General features: G+C 40.0%; 1 protein-coding gene across 1 annotated transcript in view; it reads left to right on the top strand.

Annotated features, from left to right (window-relative positions):
• RASGRF2 (Ras protein specific guanine nucleotide releasing factor 2) overlaps nt 1-19,260 on the top strand; it is a gene marked incomplete at both ends in the record, with an annotated part of 109,478 nt that overhangs the window by 55,495 nt on the left and 34,723 nt on the right. The window contains 8 exons of the mRNA XM_083884182.1: nt 2,070-2,230; nt 3,198-3,264; nt 4,114-4,250; nt 6,523-6,605; nt 8,658-8,906; nt 9,226-9,614; nt 15,662-15,787; nt 17,085-17,174. Coding sequence (XP_083740308.1) covers nt 2,070-2,230; nt 3,198-3,264; nt 4,114-4,250; nt 6,523-6,605; nt 8,658-8,906; nt 9,226-9,614; nt 15,662-15,787; nt 17,085-17,174 — 1,302 coding nt within the window. The remainder of the gene's footprint in view (nt 1-2,069; nt 2,231-3,197; nt 3,265-4,113; nt 4,251-6,522; nt 6,606-8,657; nt 8,907-9,225; nt 9,615-15,661; nt 15,788-17,084; nt 17,175-19,260) is intronic.

The raw sequence follows: 19,260 nt of genomic DNA, 5'->3' as shown, positions 1-19,260 counted from the left end.
AAAGCCTGATGAGAATGCCCAGGGTCCTTGCTTGGTGTGAGCCATGCAGAATGTGTAGGTGTGTTCCTCTCTGCAGATTTGAAAGAGAGAAAATACAGTCTCTGTTTTCTGCTTTCAGAGAGAGGTTTGCTCTGTTTTACGTTATTAAACAGTATTTCAGCTCCATGAAAGAACATTGTTTAACCTTTAGCCCATTATGGCAGAACACAGTATGTTAGTACTGAAAGCATTCTAATGAAAATAAAAACAAATAAACAAATAAAAGTTAACTGTAAACTTACTCCTGTAAGCATATCATATTTATAGGTACTATTACTCTACTAAGGAAAGCAGAAACAAAATGTGCAGATTGAATATTGCTACCCTAAATGTGTAGATGAAATGTTAGGACTAAAAGTACCCTGGAATTTTGTCTGGGAGTTGTTTTGAACATGCTGGCCTTGCAGTGTGGCTTGAGAGACAGTCAGTGTAACATAGAAAAGTCACTGTTCCAACACATGGAAATGGTCTTATCCCTCTCTCTTACAGCTGAGGCAGGTTGGCTGTTTGTCCAGGGGAAATGCACAACAGCCAAAAAATATTTATGGGTTTGAGTCAGAATGTAAGTGAATCTGAAATATTCTAAATTCCTTTGCAAAATTCTTGAGCATAACTTCACTGTTCTGTTTTGGTGACACGAGTTGTGTTATACACATTTAGTCTAAATGTGAAATGTCTATCAGAGAACACTGTTCTCTGGTGAATTTACTGCTGTGTATTTTGCCATTCAATAGAAGTTCACGTATTAATAACTTAAGGCTACTTAAATATAGAGAGAGAGCTAAGTGTAGAAAAAATGTGTAGATAAATAGCAGCTTTCTCAGTTACTGCAATTTCTCTGTTTGTTAATTTGAGATTGTGTATGTGAACTTACAGAAAGATAATTCTTTTGACAACACAGAGTAAGAATTGCTAATCTAATATTTCATGGGTAATTCTGTCAGGCTGGCATTATGTCAGGATGCTGCCACTGCTTTGAGCTTCGATGCAGCTGCTCTAGTTTGTATCTGGAAGAGGCAGGTCAAAGCCTTCTTCTCCTGCTTGTTCAGCTCTGCAGCTCCCTTTGCATCATCAGTTTCTCAGTGCTTTTGTGACCTTGCTCCTATCAGGGAGCTAAGTCAGCTGCTTCTTCCCAGCATTATTTTCCTGCTGGTTTGGCTGTATGAATACCTGATGCTGGAACAAGGCACGAGCCAGTGTAAAGGTAATAGTGAGGAGAGATGTGTGGGAATGAGACTAGGAGGTCTCTTGGCTGCCCTGTCTGCTAACAGCAAGTTGTATGGTAGAAATCTTTCTGTTTAATCTACAAAGGAGTTGCACTTCACCACCAAATTTAACTCCTGCTCCAAATTTGGAGGTGATACACATGGTGGGATCAATCTGGAAAAGTTGGTCACAGACTGAGATGTGAAACAGAAGAAAAGCAGAGCTGTCCCCAGCCTGGAGCTCTGCAAAGCAAAATTCAGGCTTATGTAAGCAGGTTCAATTTAGTTCGGGAGTGTTTTACTGGTAACACATTTCAGATGAGCTGTGGAGTGCTGACAATTATGCAGTACAAGATAGAAAGAAGAAATGTGCTTCATTTCCATCTCTCTTGCACACGGGCACGCACACAAACTCTTTTCCATCAAAAAGAACTTTTCCGTTTTCTTTCCATTCTCTTTCTCTTTGGTTTAGAAGTGCCTTGTCTTTTGTAAGTGTAGTGGCTGTCAAAGTGGTGTTTGCTATTCAGCCACATTTTCTGATCAATGGCCTTCTTAGTGTGTTTAATTGCCTAATCAGCCCTAGATCTAATCCTGCCATGTACACAAGTGTTAGTCTAGACTGTACTTGAGTCTATTTAGGATAAGAAACAAAGGGAACTTGTCCAGTAAAAAAGGGATTGACCCGTGTTTGAAACACTGATACACATTCATACTAGAATGAAGACTTGTGTTAATGAATGTAATAGTATTTAATGAAAAAACAACTTGAGCACTACCCACTAAATATTATGTGTAATACAGTAAATTTTGCACCTTCATTACCAGGTTCCCTTATCCAGGTCCCCTCAGTTGAGAGGGGAAAGCTGAGTAAAGTTCGTCTGGGCTCATTGTCTTTGAAGAAAGAAGGAGAAAGACAATGCTTCTTGTTTACAAAACACTTTTTAATTTGTACAAGAAGTTCAGGAGGAAAACTGCATCTTCTTAAGGTATGGACTTTAGATTATGATTTAAAATAAAAGCACAATCTTTTGTGAACTGTCAACATTTTACTGTTTTAGGACTTTCACCTGAGCTTTGCATTAGTGGTTATAAACAAAACTGGGGTCATGCGCAATGTTTCATTGCTTTGTCTTTTCATTGAAAATAATAGAATTCAGACAACTTTCTTTTTTAAGATCCAGTTAATTCTGGTAAACAGGGGATTAGAAACAAGGCATTGATGCATCTATTTGTTTGAAGTAGTGAATAAATTCAGTGTATATAGCACTGAATTTAAGTCAATTTTTAGTGCATAAATCTGTCAGTACCACCCTGCAGAATTGCCAAAAACCATTTTCCAGTGCTCTAATAAAATTAATTTTCAAAGTCAGTTCTGTTTTCCTGAACAGCATGTTCTCTTAAACGAAAATGTCATCTAAGAACAATCTAGTATATTTGTTGAGAATCAGGCTTTCATGGTGCTGTCTTATAGGTAGTGCACGGAGTGGATTATGTTGCCAATTTTAATTTGGCATACCAAGAGGTTATTAAGGTTCTTGTGCTTTCTCACTTTGCACCTCTTAAATAGTTCATAGTTACTTATGCAAAATAAATAGAGTCTAATGGAACCTTAAAAAAACCTTGTATGTATTTCACTTAAATTCAGAAGATGAAATTCTAGTTAACTTTTTTGGAACTTGTGAACAAGTCTGTGTGTGCCATAAATTACAGCGTGGTAAAAGTGAAATAAGTTTTGTGCATTGTACTATTGATCTGTTGTATTAAGAAAAAACATAATATCTAATCTGTTTGGGTGTAGTTCTTTAAGGAAAAAATGTGCATCAAGAAATTGATGTGTCTTCCTTAGAGCTCTGAGCAATGTAGAATGTTCAAGTAAGGCATGTTAACATTTAAAAACACCTGTGACAAATGGGAATAAATAAAATTTGTGTGAAATATGCTTTGTTTCCACAGACAGGAGGTGTTCTGTCTCTAATAGAGTGCACACTGGTCGAGGAGACAGAAGCGAGTGATGATGATTGTAAGTTAAATTCAGCTGTCAGTAGTAAGTACAGTTTCTAGTTTCCTAAAATTAGTACCCTTTTTTTTTCTTTTTTTTTTTTAAATAAGAGTAAATAGATATGTTTTTGTGAAACCAGTAGAATATAGTGTAAAACTGTTTCAGTAGAATGGCTGTTCCAATAATGGACATGCTGTCTCAGATGGGGGGTTGTTTTGTTGTATTTTTTCCTGCTGTTGACACCCCTTACTGGATTTTCAAGAGGGTTGGCTGGAGAAATGAGACACATTATCTGCTGACTTGCATATTCAAGTTCACCCAGAGCATCTTGGAAAATAAAATAATTTTTTTTTAAATGGAAAAAAAAAAAAGGAAAAATGCCTTAAGTAAGCAGCAGATAATTAGCTTTCTGAAATACACAGGGGTTGAGTGATTTGGAAGAATTAATGGGAAGTTTTTTGTCTTGGGCTGCCCACAAATCTGGGCTGTGAGCTTGTTCAAATGGAATTACAAAATACAGTCTCAGGGTGATTTCATTACTACTCCTTTTGGCTTGCATCCTGCAGTATGTCAAGTTCTGCACTTGAATTGTGAAAATAATTTCATTAATTTGGATGATACTTCTAGTATGATGAGGATGTATTAACATACAAGTGTTATAAGAAACTTTATCTTGAAGAGCAAATCCCAGTATTTTTGTGCTTGGCACATGTGAACAACAAAACAAGTTTTTGGATACCTAATTGGATTTGCTCTTTATTGGGAAGATGTTTTAAAGCAATTTCCATTGTAAATGAAACCACTGTTTTCTTAGTCTCGTACTCTGATGTTTCACTATGTGACTTTTTTCCTTCCCCTCTGGCTGTAAAGCAAAAGGTTCTGGGCAGGTGTTTGGACACCTGGATTTCAAGCTCATAGTGGAGCCCACGGATGCTCCTCCTTTCACTGTTGTCCTTTTGGCCCCGTCGCGGCAGGAGAAAGCTGCGTGGACAAGTGACATCAGCCAGGTACCCCAGTGCTTTTCTCACCTGGTTTTAGTGAGGTCTTGGTTCACTCTGTGCTTCTGAAAACCAGCCTGGCACAGGGGTGCTGAATATCTTTGATTTGCTGTGTTATGTATGAAAAACCTTTAGTGCTGCCCATTCTCCTCAAAGTTCTGTCATTGCTTTTGAGTCCCCAGGGAAGTGTGTTTCTCCAAAACAGAGATGGAGTATAAATTTCAAAATTGTCCATGGACAAACATAGTGGTAAGCATTTTTATGTCTAAGGAGATCCCTTCCAGATACATTCAGATATATTTTGATTTAAGAAGAAGGATAGTACTTGTTTGTTTATGATTTTCATACAGATCAAAAACCAACTGAGAGTCCTAGCTGGAAAATGATACCATATCACATCAATAATGAAGTAAGAAAATGGGATAAACTCTTTTTTCCATCAAAAATGAATATTAACAAACCATGATAAATAATTGCTGAGCATTCTGACAGTGTGCAGGAACTGTCTATGTTGTGAATGAACAAAAAGGGTATTTAAATTTTTTAAAATGTCAGGAATAACTTTGGGATTTTTTATAATCACTTTTGGTTAAAAACATAATAGACAAACTTCGTCATAGTCTATTTGAGGGAAGAAGTTGAATGCAATAAAAAAAACAACAACACTGAACTTCCAGCTAACCCAGCTAAATCAAGGCTATTTGTGTTTTGTTTATGCACACAAACAAGAACACAGATCTCTCATAGTTCTGAATTCAGGTCCTATCCTCTATTAATTTAGAGAGAAATAGCTGATTAGAGGAATATCAGCATGGAATGTCATGCGTTTCCAAAGTTGCTATCATTGCTGGCAACATCTCCAGATGAATCATCATCATAATGAGTAGAAATTGCTTAAAAATAAGAGTTCTGACTTACTTTGTGCTGGATTAACATTTTTGAAAGAACAAAATTAGGAAAATAAAAATCTCAAAATACAGTATGAGCTGCAACTTGCTGTGTTACAGGCAGACCTGGTTGAAGAATTTTTTACAAAATAGATTTTCAGAGAATTATGTTGTTCCATTGACATGTAAAATTATTGGAGTTATTTGCTGACATAGAAAGATCTTTTAAGAACATGAGTAAGTCCATTCTTAGCCTAAACTATAATCATTTAAGAAGTCTTCTGATACCATGATTGGTGCTAAGGTCTTCTTTGAAACATTTTAAGGTCAAATAGGGGAATAAGTATTTCTACTAAATGTGTTTCTCATTGCTTTTAAGTAATGATTTGATAAAATCATGCTGTGAGTTATTGCACTTTCCAAATAATCTTAGAATCCTGAATTGAAACCCAGATAAAACTACATAGATGATATTTTTAATTTATAGCTATAGATGTAATCTGAACCTGAAGAGGCCTGTGATTATCAGGTTTGAGCAATCCAATATCAATCATTGCTCTACTATAAAATATTCCAAAGCCTAAAGGCTACATGTATTCTTGAAGTCAAGATAAATGTGTGTGATATTTTTTGAAACTCTTTTTACTGATGTAAGGAGATTGTCCATATATATACAAAAATATATATATATGACTTGAGTATATGTATATGTATATATATGTATGAATAAAAGTAGAAAGTATTATGAACAAGAGCCCTGTAGGGTTTGGTAGCAGGTCCAGCCCCTTCCCTAGTTCTGTTCTCTTCTTTGGGCTCATCTGAACTACATAAAAGTACCTCCTAATTCCCAGCCTGAAACATTTACACAAGAGTTTGCAGGGAGCAGCTTGGACAGCTTCCTCACAGCTGTGTTTCACAAGGAGCAGCACTTGAATTTGTTTTCACAAGTGTGTTTCTGGAAGCTTTTTATATTCCCTTCTGGTCTTTTGCACAGAGTAAAGGTTAAGGTATTACCGTACCCCTTGGAGTACAAAGTATTCTGACTTTCTTGTGGTCTTGATTTCTTAAGCTTACACTCTTTCAGGAAATACTAGAAGTAATGAGTTTTGTTCCCTTTCAAAGGAGCTTCAAAGGAAAATCACTTCCAACTTGAAATACTTAATTATGTGGAAAAAAAAGGTTGCTGAATGGGATACCCTGAGAGGCAAAGGCTAGAGAAGCATGTTGACTCTAATTCTGGCATCACCACTTTTCATTTGAGAAAATACCTTGTCTTAATCAGCCCATACCCTGCAAAAGCTGTGCTCCGAGCTTATAGGGACATGAAAAGTGTGGAAATAAATCTCATAACCCTGCGTTTTGATTTTAAGAGTTTTCAATGTTTATTTTCACAGTGCATTGATAATATAAGGTGCAATGGATTAATGACAATAGTGTTTGAAGAAAACTCCAAAGTCACAGTGCCACATATGATCAAGTAAGTGCAACAGAGAACAAAATAGATTGTTGTGTTTCTTCAATTAAAAGTTTAACAAGATAAAGCATGTGCTTAGAAAATGCAAACCTTTAGGCTGAATAGAACTGATTCTATATCCCAAAACATGTATTTTTAAATTCCTTTCTTGGAATCGTAGGCATCACTCAGACTGGTGAACTCTCAATTCACAGTGTTGGATCACAACTTTGGTTTTTCTGGGTTTTGAGTAGTTGGCTTCAGTTATGCCTCCGATGAATGATTTTGTTTTCAGTTAGCTTTTCCTTGTCATCTCATAATTTTATTGGAAATTTTAAAAAGTCTTCAGAATTTATGTGGCTGCAGACAAGTACTATTTTCAAAGGTATTTTGTTACACTAGCCAAAGGTTTTGTTCTCCATATATCTGTTTTTTCTGTTAAAAAGTTATTTTCTCTCATGATTTTAGCTGATCACATCGAAGTAGCATCAGTGTTTATAAGGCTGCTTCCCTTACCTTTGGATTCTCTTGGTTATTAATTGTAATAAATAGTTTTTGTTTCTAGTGAGATATTTTCAGTATGTGATTCCAGATTTTCAACACAACCTGAATCTTCTATATACCTCAATTTACATGAGTTTTCCTTATTAGTATCCAATGAATATATAAATGAATGAAACAGGAATAGGCATAAAACCGTTTCCTTTCTCACTATTATCTGTCACATCTTTTGGTTTTGTAATGCCTCTTCTGTAGTTGTTTCCTCTCCTCTCTTTGTGCTTAGAAAAGGGAGAGAGAAAACCTCTGGGAATCCACTGTTAGGGCACATACCTTTGATCTCTGGAAATAATGCATTTTATTGTCTTCAGCTTTATTCCAGGAATTCTCCAATGCATAAACACTTCTGTCACCTGCTCAGTTGTAAAAGTACATTTGTCCCCTTTCAAAGTACAGCAGGACTTCAGTCCCAGTGCCAACAGAAAAGAATATTAATTCTAAAGAATGTACAGACCTTCACAACAGACACAAATTTCATATTCTCCTTCTTAAATTTTACTTGCCTGATTTGCTGCATAGTTTGACTTTCAGAGTCAGGTTTCATTGGATGATATAAACAAAAAATTGTCACTTTTTGGAGGGTCCAGTTTAGGAAAGAAGATTCTTTGGTTGTTTCTTTTACGTAATACAGTGTAAAATTGTGTGGAATATCCCGATCTTTCTTCAGAGAAAATCCAATAATTTTTAACAAAAAGATGGGGTGTATTGAAAGATGCTTTACTTAGTATTCATCCTGTTTATTTTCAAACTAAGCAAAACAGAATTTGAGGGGACACCGCCCCCCCATTATGGGTAGGGTTATGTAAATGATTCTTGCTAACTAAGCAAAAATTGGTGTGTGTGTTTTTTTTTGTTTTGTTTTGTTTTTTTGTTTTGTTTTGTTTTGTTTTGTTTTGTTTTTGTTTTTTGTTTTGTTTTGGTTTTGGTTTTTTGTTGTTGTTGTTTTTTTTGGGGTTTTTTTTCACTAAAACAAAGATTCTTCTTGGTTTCTGCTCTGAAATTTGAGATGTTTTGTGCTGTTCCTTCTTTCTTCTTTTAAAACAAAAAGTAATTGGAGCCGAAGGCAGGTGTTAATTTGCAGGTAAGCCTTAAACCTAGCTTAAGGGGTTAATTTTGCTGGGTTGTTTTAGGATCCTTTATTTCAATCTAGATAAAGCTTGATCCCAGCAGAAAACATCGCAAACAATTATTCCATACAGAGATTTTTGTAATATTGACCTAATAGCCTGAAAGAGACAAGAGGGGGCAATTCTGCCACCTGTTCCATTTCAGGACAACGGGACTTAGATTTTCAAATCTAAGCATGGTTTGAAGTGTAAAACATTTGCCAAAAATAAAATTTAAGCTCCCTTAGTTATGGAAGCAGGTATCATCACAAATTAAAAATTTGCCTGCACTGATGAAACAATAGTGCATAAATATTCGCTACTTTTGTGTTGACAGGAACATCCAAAGGTGTACCTCTCCTTAACCACAATCACTCGTTGGTAAAGTGTTTTAAATTTGACTTTTGTGTAGATCCGACGCCCGTCTTCACAGAGATGACATCGATATTTGCTTCAGCAAAACGCTGAATTCCTGCAAAGTCCCACAGATCCGCTACGCCAGCGTGGAGCGGCTCCTGGAGCGGCTGACAGACCTGCGGTTCCTGAGCATTGACTTCCTCAACACCTTCCTGCACACCTACCGCATCTTCACCACCGCCGCCGTGGTCCTGGAGAAGCTCTCCGACATCTACAGGCGGCCCTTCACCTCCATTCCTGTCAGGTGAGCACAGGGGTTCCCACCTTCCTGTCACCTTTCTGTTGCAGGTTTTTGGAAGAGGTACCACGACCACAGTTGTTGTTCGTTTTGTGGATGTTTTTTCTCGTTGTTTTCTGCTTGTAAATAATCTAAGAAAAAGGTTAGAAGAGGGTGTCAGTTTTAAGGAGGGTCTGTCTCAGCTATATCCATCCCCAAGCTTTGAGGATTGATTGTCACATAGATTTTGCAGTGCCGTGCAGATTTGCTCAGAATTTAAGCGTTTTCACTTAAATCTGTTCAGTGTTTGCTACCGTGTTGCTTTTTTTGTGTTTCTGACCCTCAGGTCTTTGGAGCTGTTCTTTGCCACCAGTCAGAACAACAGAGGGGAGTACCTGGCTGATGGGAAGTCGCCACATCTCTGCCGCAAGTTTTCCTCTCCTCCTCCCCTGTCCCTCTCCAGGACCTCCTCACCTGCCAGGACCCGCAAACTGTCCCTGACCTCCCCGCTGAACTCCAGGATTGGTGCCCTTGACCTCTCAGCTTCGTCTGTGGCCAGCAGTCCTACCTCAAACTACAGCCCAGCCACGTCCCCGCCGCCCACGGGCAGCAAGGCACCGCTGGACCTGAGCCGGGGGCTGTCGTCCCCCGAGCAGAGCCCGGGCTCGGCCGAGGACAGCCTGGAGAATCCACGCCTGGACCTCTGCAACAAGCTGAGGAGGAGCATCCGCAGAGGTATTCCATACCCACAGAGCACTGGAACTGAGTGTGCTGCTCGTTGCTTGTTACAAATAGATGTGGAGTTTATATTCACTCCCTGCCTTCTGCCCAGACCTCTGGCAGCAGGCAGTAGCTCTATTGAGGTGGCCAGAACCCCAAAACACACCCTTGTTTGCAAGTTCTTTAATAATGGCTGATTTGGTCTATTATAGAATGAATTATTTATTTAGTAGACAGAAAACTAACAGACATAAAACTTAAAGCAAACTAATACTGCACAGGAATAAGGACACGAGAAATTACTAGTAGATAAATACAGTGTGAGGTTAAAGGTACCTATTGATGTTACAGCTAGTGAAGAAATAACATAACTTAGGATTCAGTGTATCTTACCAGCCAATTGTTGTTGGGGCACACATCGAGATCCTTTCCCTCAATCCCCAAGGAAGTGACCACAGAATCTGTGTCCAGACTCCAGGGAGAAGTCTCAAACACTTTCAGGGTGTAGAAGGCTTCTGCTCCTGTGATAACTCGTGTGTCTTTTATAGTTTGTAAACCAGTCAAGAATATTTTTTTTATCTCTTCCCACATGTGCTCTCCAGATTAAGATGTTGATTCTTAAATGAGGCCTAAGCCCTTTTGGTGCCAGAGATGACTCTGCTGGGTCTTTCAGTCCCTGGGTTATCTCTTCCATATCTGCACCAACTGTCTGGTAGAGAATGGGAGGATATGTCCTGCTGCACTGCTGCTCCTCTGGTCGAGACTGTGATGTGCTCTCTGTTACCAGTGCTTTGCTGCTCCTTCCCAGGAACAGCAGCATGGCAAAGTCATAGGATCACAGAATGGTCTGGGTGGGAAGGGACCTTAAAGCTCATCTTGTTCCCACCCACAGAACCTTCTTTGTTTTCACTTCAGTGCAGTGTTAAGGAGAAAGGCAGAACAGAATATTTTATGCTGGATGTGTTTCCTGAGGTGAGAGATTTTTGAGTTGTACCATGTACTACAGGAAGTGAAATATTAAATTAAAAGGAAGACCTAACAGCTTTAACATGTTTGCACAGAGGGCTGGTTTTCCATGAAGGCTCTATCTCTAATCCAAATAAATAATGCCTGTGATGTGCTCGGGTGCATCAGTGACATTTGCACCAGGTGGTGGGAATGTCACCTGGCTATCCCTCCAGAAGGTACAAGTCTAAAAGAGATTAATTACTCCTGAGCAAATGCCTGCTTCCTCTATGGATTCTGTAAGGCACCTCGGAATAAGTTTTACTTCCAGATGGCTGAAGTTGGTTGTTAAAAACCTCTCAGTGTGAGTATCTAGGGTTGGGAGCATTGTAGTTATAGATGGCAAAGCAAGAAAGTAGCTCCAGTCTCATAGGAAACAGAAGTCGGCATTATTTCTCCTTTGGGGATAGAGGAATGATCATCTTAATTGGAATAGAAGTTTGCAGTCATCTTTTTTTATTGTTGTTACACTAAGCAGAAAATGATGCAATTTAAAAATGGTTTTTTATTCCTAAAATCAATATTTAAAACTGGTTGTACATGGCCTGGCTTACAATCTGAGGAACTTGATCTGTAAATCTGAGCAAAATGTAGTTCAATTTTAGTTGCTAGTTCTATAATAACAAAAAATTAATGAGAGGAGAGAAGAAAAGGATTACCAAATACAAAGTAACACAAGTATGATTGAAAAGTTATGTCTGCTCCCTACTGATGAATTAGCAGTGCCCTGCTAATAAATTAGATGTTTCATTATGCTGAGGGATTGGTTTTACAGAATGTTGCCTATTGTTTAACAAAAAAATCCCTTTTCAACAGGCAAGTTATCCACTGTAGCATTCTAGGAGTCTGCCTATCAAGAGCTGGTGTCCTCAGAATAATGTTGGGTTTTTTACCATGGGATGGTCTATACAACCCCTGATCTGCTGACACCTGATGGGATGCACCTCTCAGAGGGGAAAAAGGTTTCTAGCATAGGAACTAGGAGGACTCATTGACAGAGCTTTAAACTAATTTGGAAGGGGAAAGGGACAAAACCAGGCTGGGTAGTGAGAGGCAGTAGGGTGGTGCACCAAAACTTGAGGAACTGAGCCCTGGTGGGAGGTGTTGGCTATAACAGACCACAGCTGAAGTGTTTCTGTTCCAACACACACAGCATGAAGACCAAACAAGAGGAGCTTGAATCCTTGGCCCAGTCCCAGTGATTTGACATCACTGGCATAAGTGAAACCTTACTGGGATGAGTCCTGTGATTGAAGTGTCCTATTGAACAGTTACAGACTCTTTGGGAAGAATAAGCAGGGCAGAGGAGCAGAGGGAGGCATTGTATGTAACAGGAGGGTTAGAATGTAGGGAGGGCACAAATGAGAGGCTCTTGGTAAGAATCAAGGGGCAGTGAAATGATGCAGATGTCTCTGTGGGAGTTATCAAGGTATCACTACTACAGATCTCCCAGCCCAGACTGTTGCCTTTTTCCCTACCTGGAAATGAAACTTGAAATAATTTTAGTAAGGAAGTAATATAAAATGGATCTTGAAGGCTTTCAGGGGCAGTAATGGGAAGATGTCCTCAAAAGCCCATCCCCACAGGGGATGTTTTATAGGTGTTAGGAAATTAGTATAATTGATAAAAAGCACCAATTAGGAGGACAAATGGTGATGTAATTGTCTCCCAGGTTAAGTCTCTGGAATCTAAGATTGCTAAAACACCTGGATGACAACCTCATATACAAGTACTAGGAGAGCTGACTAGGAATATATGGGGCTTGATGGGATTAGTCTGATGATACTCAATGAGCTGGCTGATGTCACTGTGAGGCTTCTCTAGATATTTGAACAGTCTTGGGAATCTGGAGAGGTCTCAGTTGAGTGGAAGCTGGTTAACACTGTCCCAGTTTTCAAAAAGTGCAGGAAGGGTGACACTGGAAAATACAGACCCTTTCAGTCTCACTTCAGTGCCTGGTAAGGTCGTGGAGAAAATTATCCTAGGAAGTGTTGAAAAACACCTGTTGGCAATGTGTTACTGAAAAATAAAACCTCCCTATAAAACCTCCCTAACACCAGTGCAGCATTAAGCAGCAGCCATTCTTCATTCAGCTGGAGGCATGAGGGGCTCTCTCCTCTGAAATGTTGTACATACTGATCACAGGAAAGGCTCCTGCTCCCAGGCTGTATTTTACATGCATGCTCACTGATTTTCCCATAACAAATATACATGTGATAATCATTCTCCCAAAGTCATCTACATATGTTCCTTCCCTTTTCACATGAGTTTGTCTGTCTCAAGGGTCTGTATAGGGGTCTCTGGTAGCTGTCAGCCCTGAAGTGACACTAGACCACCCCATAAGTTCAGTGTTACTTTCCCAATTCTGGAGCCAAGTTGGCACAACTAGTGTAATTCATTATTTTGGAGATGAAAGTATATTGTCCTGCTCCTCTTCTTGGTTGATGTTTAACATGATTCCCATTATGTAGTTCCACAGGCCAGTGATTTTGCAAAATAATCATTGTCTTTTCACTACCAGCTGAGCAAACAGGTAACAATAGCAAGTCTGGCAACAATAGATCAGCACAGCTTCACAAGGGGAAGGTCCTGCTGGTCACACCTGAGTTCCTTCTATGACAGGCTGACACACCTGGGTGACTCAGGAGAGGCAGTAACGTGGTCTTTTTGGACTTCATCAAAGCTTTTGATACAGTCTCTCCCAGGATCCAGCTGGACAAACTGTCCAGCCCACAGGTGGATAAAAACATCCTGTGCAATGGGCTCAGGAGGTGGGCACAGAGGGTGGCGGTGACTGAGGTGACAGCAGGCTGGCACCAGTCACTGCTGGGGTTTCCAGGATTCTATCCTCAGCCCTGTGCTATTCAACATCTTCATTAGCAGCCTGGACACAGGACTCTAAGGAGTACTAAGTAAGTTTGCTGTTGACACTAACTTGGGAGGAGCTGTCAACTCCCTTGAGGGCAGAGAGGCCCTGCAGAGAGAGCTCAGCAATTGAGGGGTGGGAAATCACCAACTGTGTGGGGTTTAACAAGGGATTCTGCACCTGGGATGGGCACCCCTGGCTATGTGGATGGACTGGAGACCAGCTGTGAGATGGGAGCTGGGAGTCCTGCTCCATGTCCAGTTTGATCTGAGTCAGCAGTGGCCTGGATGCAGCCTCACCTCGAATCCTGGGGACAGTTTTGGGCACCATTCTATCAGAAAGAGATAAAACTGTTAGACATGGGGATGGTAAAGGGTCTGGAGGGCCACATAAGGAGCAGCTGAGGGCACTTGGTATGTCCAGCTGGAGCAGAGGATCCTGAGGGCAGAGCTCAGCTGGGGCTGCTGCTTCATCCCAAGGGACAGCCCTTGTCTCTGCTCCCTGTGACAGGGACAGCACCCAGGGAATGGCTGGAGCTGTGTCAGGGCAGGGTCAGGCTGGAGGTCAGGGAAAAGTTCTTCCCTGAGAGGGTGCTGGAGGAATGAGGCACAGCCTCGAGGCTGCCAGAGCTCCAGGAGTGTTTGGACACGGCTCCCAGGGATGCACAGGGAGGATTGTTGGGGTGTCTGTGCAGGGACAGGGGATGGACTCAATGATCCTGGTGGGTCCCTTCCAGCTTAGGGTATTCTGTGATTCTGTGATCTTTGCTCATGCTTTATGCTTTCAAAAAATACTGGTTAGCTGTTGTGCATAATCATGGAAAGTATGCTGGATGTTTTTACATTAATTGCATAACAGACTATTTATATATATATTTATATATATATTTATATATATATATAAAATAGAGTTTTTTCTATGCAAAGTTGAGCAAATTCTTCTTGTGCACTACTTTAGCCACGTTCAAACCAATGTGATGATAGCACAGCATATTCCAAAATACAGACTGTGCATCAAAATTAATTGCAGACAGATAACTGCTGTCTTAGCTGTAACATTTTTTTCTACACACTGTAAAGTGAACTGGTAAAGGGCAGGTTCTTCTGCCCAAGTGTAGGCACTTGGCATTGTTGGAGAGTTATTCATGTTTCTCATTGTGCTCTGCCAAAGTTGGAAGCATTACCTGGACAGCACGAGGAACATTTGTAAATGGCCAGAAGCCCATATAAATGCTAAATTGCTGTCAGTGCAGTCTCCCACCCCTTTGGGGATTTCCTGCTGAACAGTTTGCACTTGGTCTGCAGGAATTTGCAGGTAGAGAGCTCTGTCCTCCAGCAGAGAGTCCTTTTGTTGCCCTGCTGCATGCAGCATGTTGATGAAAATATGAGTAAGTTTAAAAAGAAATCTCATAATGGGGATGGAAATGGGTAGTCCTGTTGCCAGAGTTCCAAAAAATCAGCTCTGGCTTACTCTAAATCCAGTACAACTGCCCAAATTCTGTTTCCCAAGACATATTATTATGGTGATTGCTGTTCTCTATGACTGTTGCCCATTTACAGGCTGGGATTTTCACCTTCTTTGCCTACTTTCAAAGTTGTTTACTTTCAGAGTTTTTGTTTCCCTACTTTTTTTTTTTTTTATTATATTTAGCTTTATATATACAATGCTTATGCTGCAAGCAGAGCTGTCATTCACATCAAATGCAGGATGTATTTTGTCAGCTTGTTTTCCCTCATTTTGGAAGTAGTGTTTATCCCATTCCTTTTTTTATTCTTCTGATAAAAGAACTCCAGCATGAACTAGTCTGCTCTCCAGTGCTGTTTGGCAATTTTATTGGACAGATTTTGATTATACTTTGTTATTTAACAAGGATTATTTTCTCTAGGTCATAGAAAACCTCTGAGTTCAAGTACCCTTGTTATGTGTGTATGTGACTGCATATTCTCCTGATTGAAAGTGCAGTTTTATCTGGCATACTTTTAAACTGACAACTTGCTGGTTTTCACCAAGTTCTTTATTTATGAGCTTTTGTACAAGACTTTCCCACTCCTTTAACTCTATCCAGAGGATAATTATTGCTGAGTTAATGGCAAAATCTCATGGCAATTTACAGGAGCGGCGCTGTTTGAAACAACTGTAAACCACATTATGCGTGATTATCAGTACTGACACTTACTCTCTTTAAAAGCAGCAGTCCTGGAATCCGTGTCAGTGGACAGGACCATTCCTGAGAGCACCTCAGTGGTGGACACTGCAGAGTTGTCCCCGTGCAGGTCCCCTTCGACGCCACGTCACCTCCGCTACCGGCAGCCTGGAGGTGAGACCTGACGTGTCCTGGATCTGCCAGTCACTTCAGACACAGCTTAATCACTGTACCTGTGATCTGTGCAGGACACTAGAAAGGAGTAATGATGTTTGAATCATCCGGTCTGCTTGTGTTTTTCTTGTTTCTCAGGTGTTAAAAATAATAATAAAAAAAGCCATTAAAAATGCGAAGTGTGCCTGTTAAATCTGAGCGGCAATAATGAGGAATTGGAAGCATGTTGAGACTCCAGTATGATTCATTGTTCTGAAATAGCGCAAGCACGATGTGCCCAAGTTCAAGACTAATATTGAATCAGTCCTGTTCTCACAGAATTCTCAAGACTCTGACATATTTTTTTTTTCAGCTGATGAGGGGACATATTTTGGGCACCATCTGTAATCATGAAACGCACAACACCCATTGTTGTCAATGGGGAGTGACTGTGTCTGTTTCTTTGTGTAATACTGAAAATTTACAGATGGTCTGACATTATTCATTCCAAAATTTGAAAAAGCTGCTCAATTGAAGAGGAAAAAGAGAGCTGGAGCTCCTCAAATAGTTCTCACGTGGCTCTTTGAAATCATTAGCAGGGCTGTGAGCTGCATCCAGGAAGACTTAAAATGCTGCCAGCTCCTGCAGGCCAGGTTTCTGGGCAGGTGTTTCATACCTGGGACTAAAACAAAACTAGAGCAGAGTTTTCTCGCCTGGCTAATAAATTGCCAAGACACTTTAGATTTAAACCAGTAGTAATTTTCTGCGATTGGGCACAATTCTGGCAAGAAGGCAAGATTTGGAGGCTGGAAACTGTGGGCAGTGTCAAATTATCCGAGTCCTAGTTAGAGTCAATGTGCACAGCACTCCCTGTAGAGAAAGTTGGATAAAATCTGTAAAACTCTGCTCATCCTGGGCAGTGACCAGGGAAAATGTGAAAATTCAGTTATCAGAAGATGGCGAATATGCTCAATTCTCTGTCATAATTTTTTGTTTAGGTTAATTTTCTATGCCATTGTTTTTCTAGATCTATCTCTCTCACACTTTTTTTTTTTTTTCCCTCTTATTTGGTTAATATCTTGTTCCTTGGCAGTGTCTTAGATGTTTTTTTTTGATAGCTCCATTAATTATAATGATGTGGAAATATAAACCATAAATATGATTATGATGCTTCTATTGTCTTTCACAGAAAATAATCTGACAGTGTTAATAAATACAATGTTCATAAAGTTACAAACATTAATGAAGGTTCTAAGTCTTGTTGTTGATTGATAAAAAGTTCGTAGAGGTTAATTTTTCCTGTCTTTCCCCTTTACAGTGCAGACTGCTGACAACAGCCACTGCTCAGTGTCTCCTGCTTCTGCTTTTGCCATTGCCACAGCTGCAGCTGGGCACGGGAGCCCGCCAGGTGAGGGGGTGTGCTGTGCTCAGACAGGTGACTCACAGGTTCTCAGGAGGTGAACATTCCTCAAGAGCAGACATCTGTGTTCTTATGAGCAAATGCTCAGGTTGGATGGGCCTTGGAGCAACCTGCTCTAGTGGAATGTGTCCCTGCCCATGACAGGGCTGGAACTGGGTATCCTTAAGGCCTTTTCCAAAACTATTGGTTGATTTCCTAGTGTTTCTAATCCAGTCTATTACTGGAAGATTAATATTTGACATGTATGTGATCTGCTAAGAATTCATACAATATCTTTTTTGTTTGGATTTTTTAAAAATTCACTTACAATTTAAGGTTTTATTTTTTAAAATGAGGTTCTCTATGTCCAAAGGTGGTATGCAGTTTTACTTATTGTGAATGTATACTATATATTCTTTGGAAAGCAACTACTGACTGAAGGTATTTAGTGCAACATAAAATACTTGATTCAAGTTTTGGATGTGCTGCTTATCTTGCTGTGTACCCTTTGACATATTAATATCTTCCACCAACAGAGTCTTTTCATAGATCATGTTGCAAATAAACAAAATTTGTTTTTAAAGTCTACAAAATCAATTTCCCTTTGGCTTGACATGCTTAAATCCACAGTTCATTTTGATTATGTATGACAATGCACAATCCAGCTGTAAACTCACACTTGCCTCTTTCCCACTGAAATGTCAAGAAACTGCTTTGAAAACCCCAGTCTCAAAATCACCCATGAAAATGTGTTTAAGACAGAAAATTATCCCTGTGGATTTCAGTGGATTTTGTATCCACTGTGTCTAGAGCTCTGGTCATTGACTGATGGGTGAGAAGACATCAGGAGAAAATAATTTCTGCATGAGCATGGATCATGCTCCTCTTAGTCTTGTGTACTTCCTATGATGTTCAGATTACAAGACAGTGATGTTCAGTGTTAGAAACTTTATCAGAGAATCATTTAGGCTGGAAGATACCTCCCAGTTCATCAGGTCCAGCCTGTCCAGATCCCTCTGCACAGCCCTCCTGCTCTCCAGCAGATCCACACTCCCACCCAGCCCGGTGTCACCCATGAACCTACTGACAGAGCACTTGATCCCCTTGCCCAGGTCATCACCAAAGGTATTGAACAGAACTGGCCCAGCGCTGCTCCCTGGGGACACTGTTGGTGACTGGACATCAGCTGGTCAGCACTGTCCCCACTCTCCTGGGCCTGGCCACCAGCCAGTCCTTATCCCAGGGGAGATGCCCCTCTCCAGGCCCTGGGATGCAGCTTTTGCAGGAGATACTGTGGGAGTCCAGGTGACACATCCACACCTTCCCTTCACAGGATGGTCACAGGAAGAGATCAGGTTGGACCTGTCTTTCCTACACTCCTGCTAGCTGGGTCTGGTTCTGTGCTTGTCTTGTATGTACTGTGTGACCACACTCTGTGGTCTGCCTGTAACAAACTTCTATTTTACAGTTTTTATTTGAATGATGAATATTCTCTGCCTTTGGAATCAGACTCTTTATGAAATCTCTGATACAATTTGCTTTGTGAATTAACCCAGTGCATTTACAGATTGTTTAGAAAGCAAAGTAAGGATAAAAAGTACTGGGTTTTCTCACTAGAAACTAATTCAATTTTAAAATACTACTTTTGTATTGTTAAAATCACTCCTTTTCAATATTCATAACATTGAAGTATGAGAGAAAATACAATCTTCAGTTATGCAGTCATTAGAAGGAACATCAAAGCTTGGAAATGTTGAAAGGGAAAAGCAACATTCCTAACATTTGTAAGTTCTTTTTCATGTTGCCTTTTAAGAGAGCTCTTCATTAAAGGTCATTCTCCCAAGTGATACAAAAACCAGAAGGCTATGCAGCAGATTTGACAAGAAAATATGTGATTTTGAGTCTCAGGAGACTAAGTTAGAGTCATCCAGTGTCCACCTGTAATACGCAGAATAACTGAAGGTTACAAACCTGGAATCACCTGGTTTGTAACTTGGTGCAATTACTCATGGTAGAGGATAGTACTAAACTTGCAAAGTCATGAAGTTCAAATTTGGCTAAACCAAGTTTTATTTATTTCCCATGTGTGTTATCA

Source organism: Zosterops lateralis (genome assembly GCF_965231275.1).
Source record: "Zosterops lateralis genome assembly, chromosome: Z".
NCBI lineage: Eukaryota > Metazoa > Chordata > Aves > Passeriformes > Zosteropidae > Zosterops > Zosterops lateralis.
The sequence above is the reverse complement of the archived record's forward strand: the minus strand, read 5'-3'. Positions and strand labels throughout refer to the sequence as shown.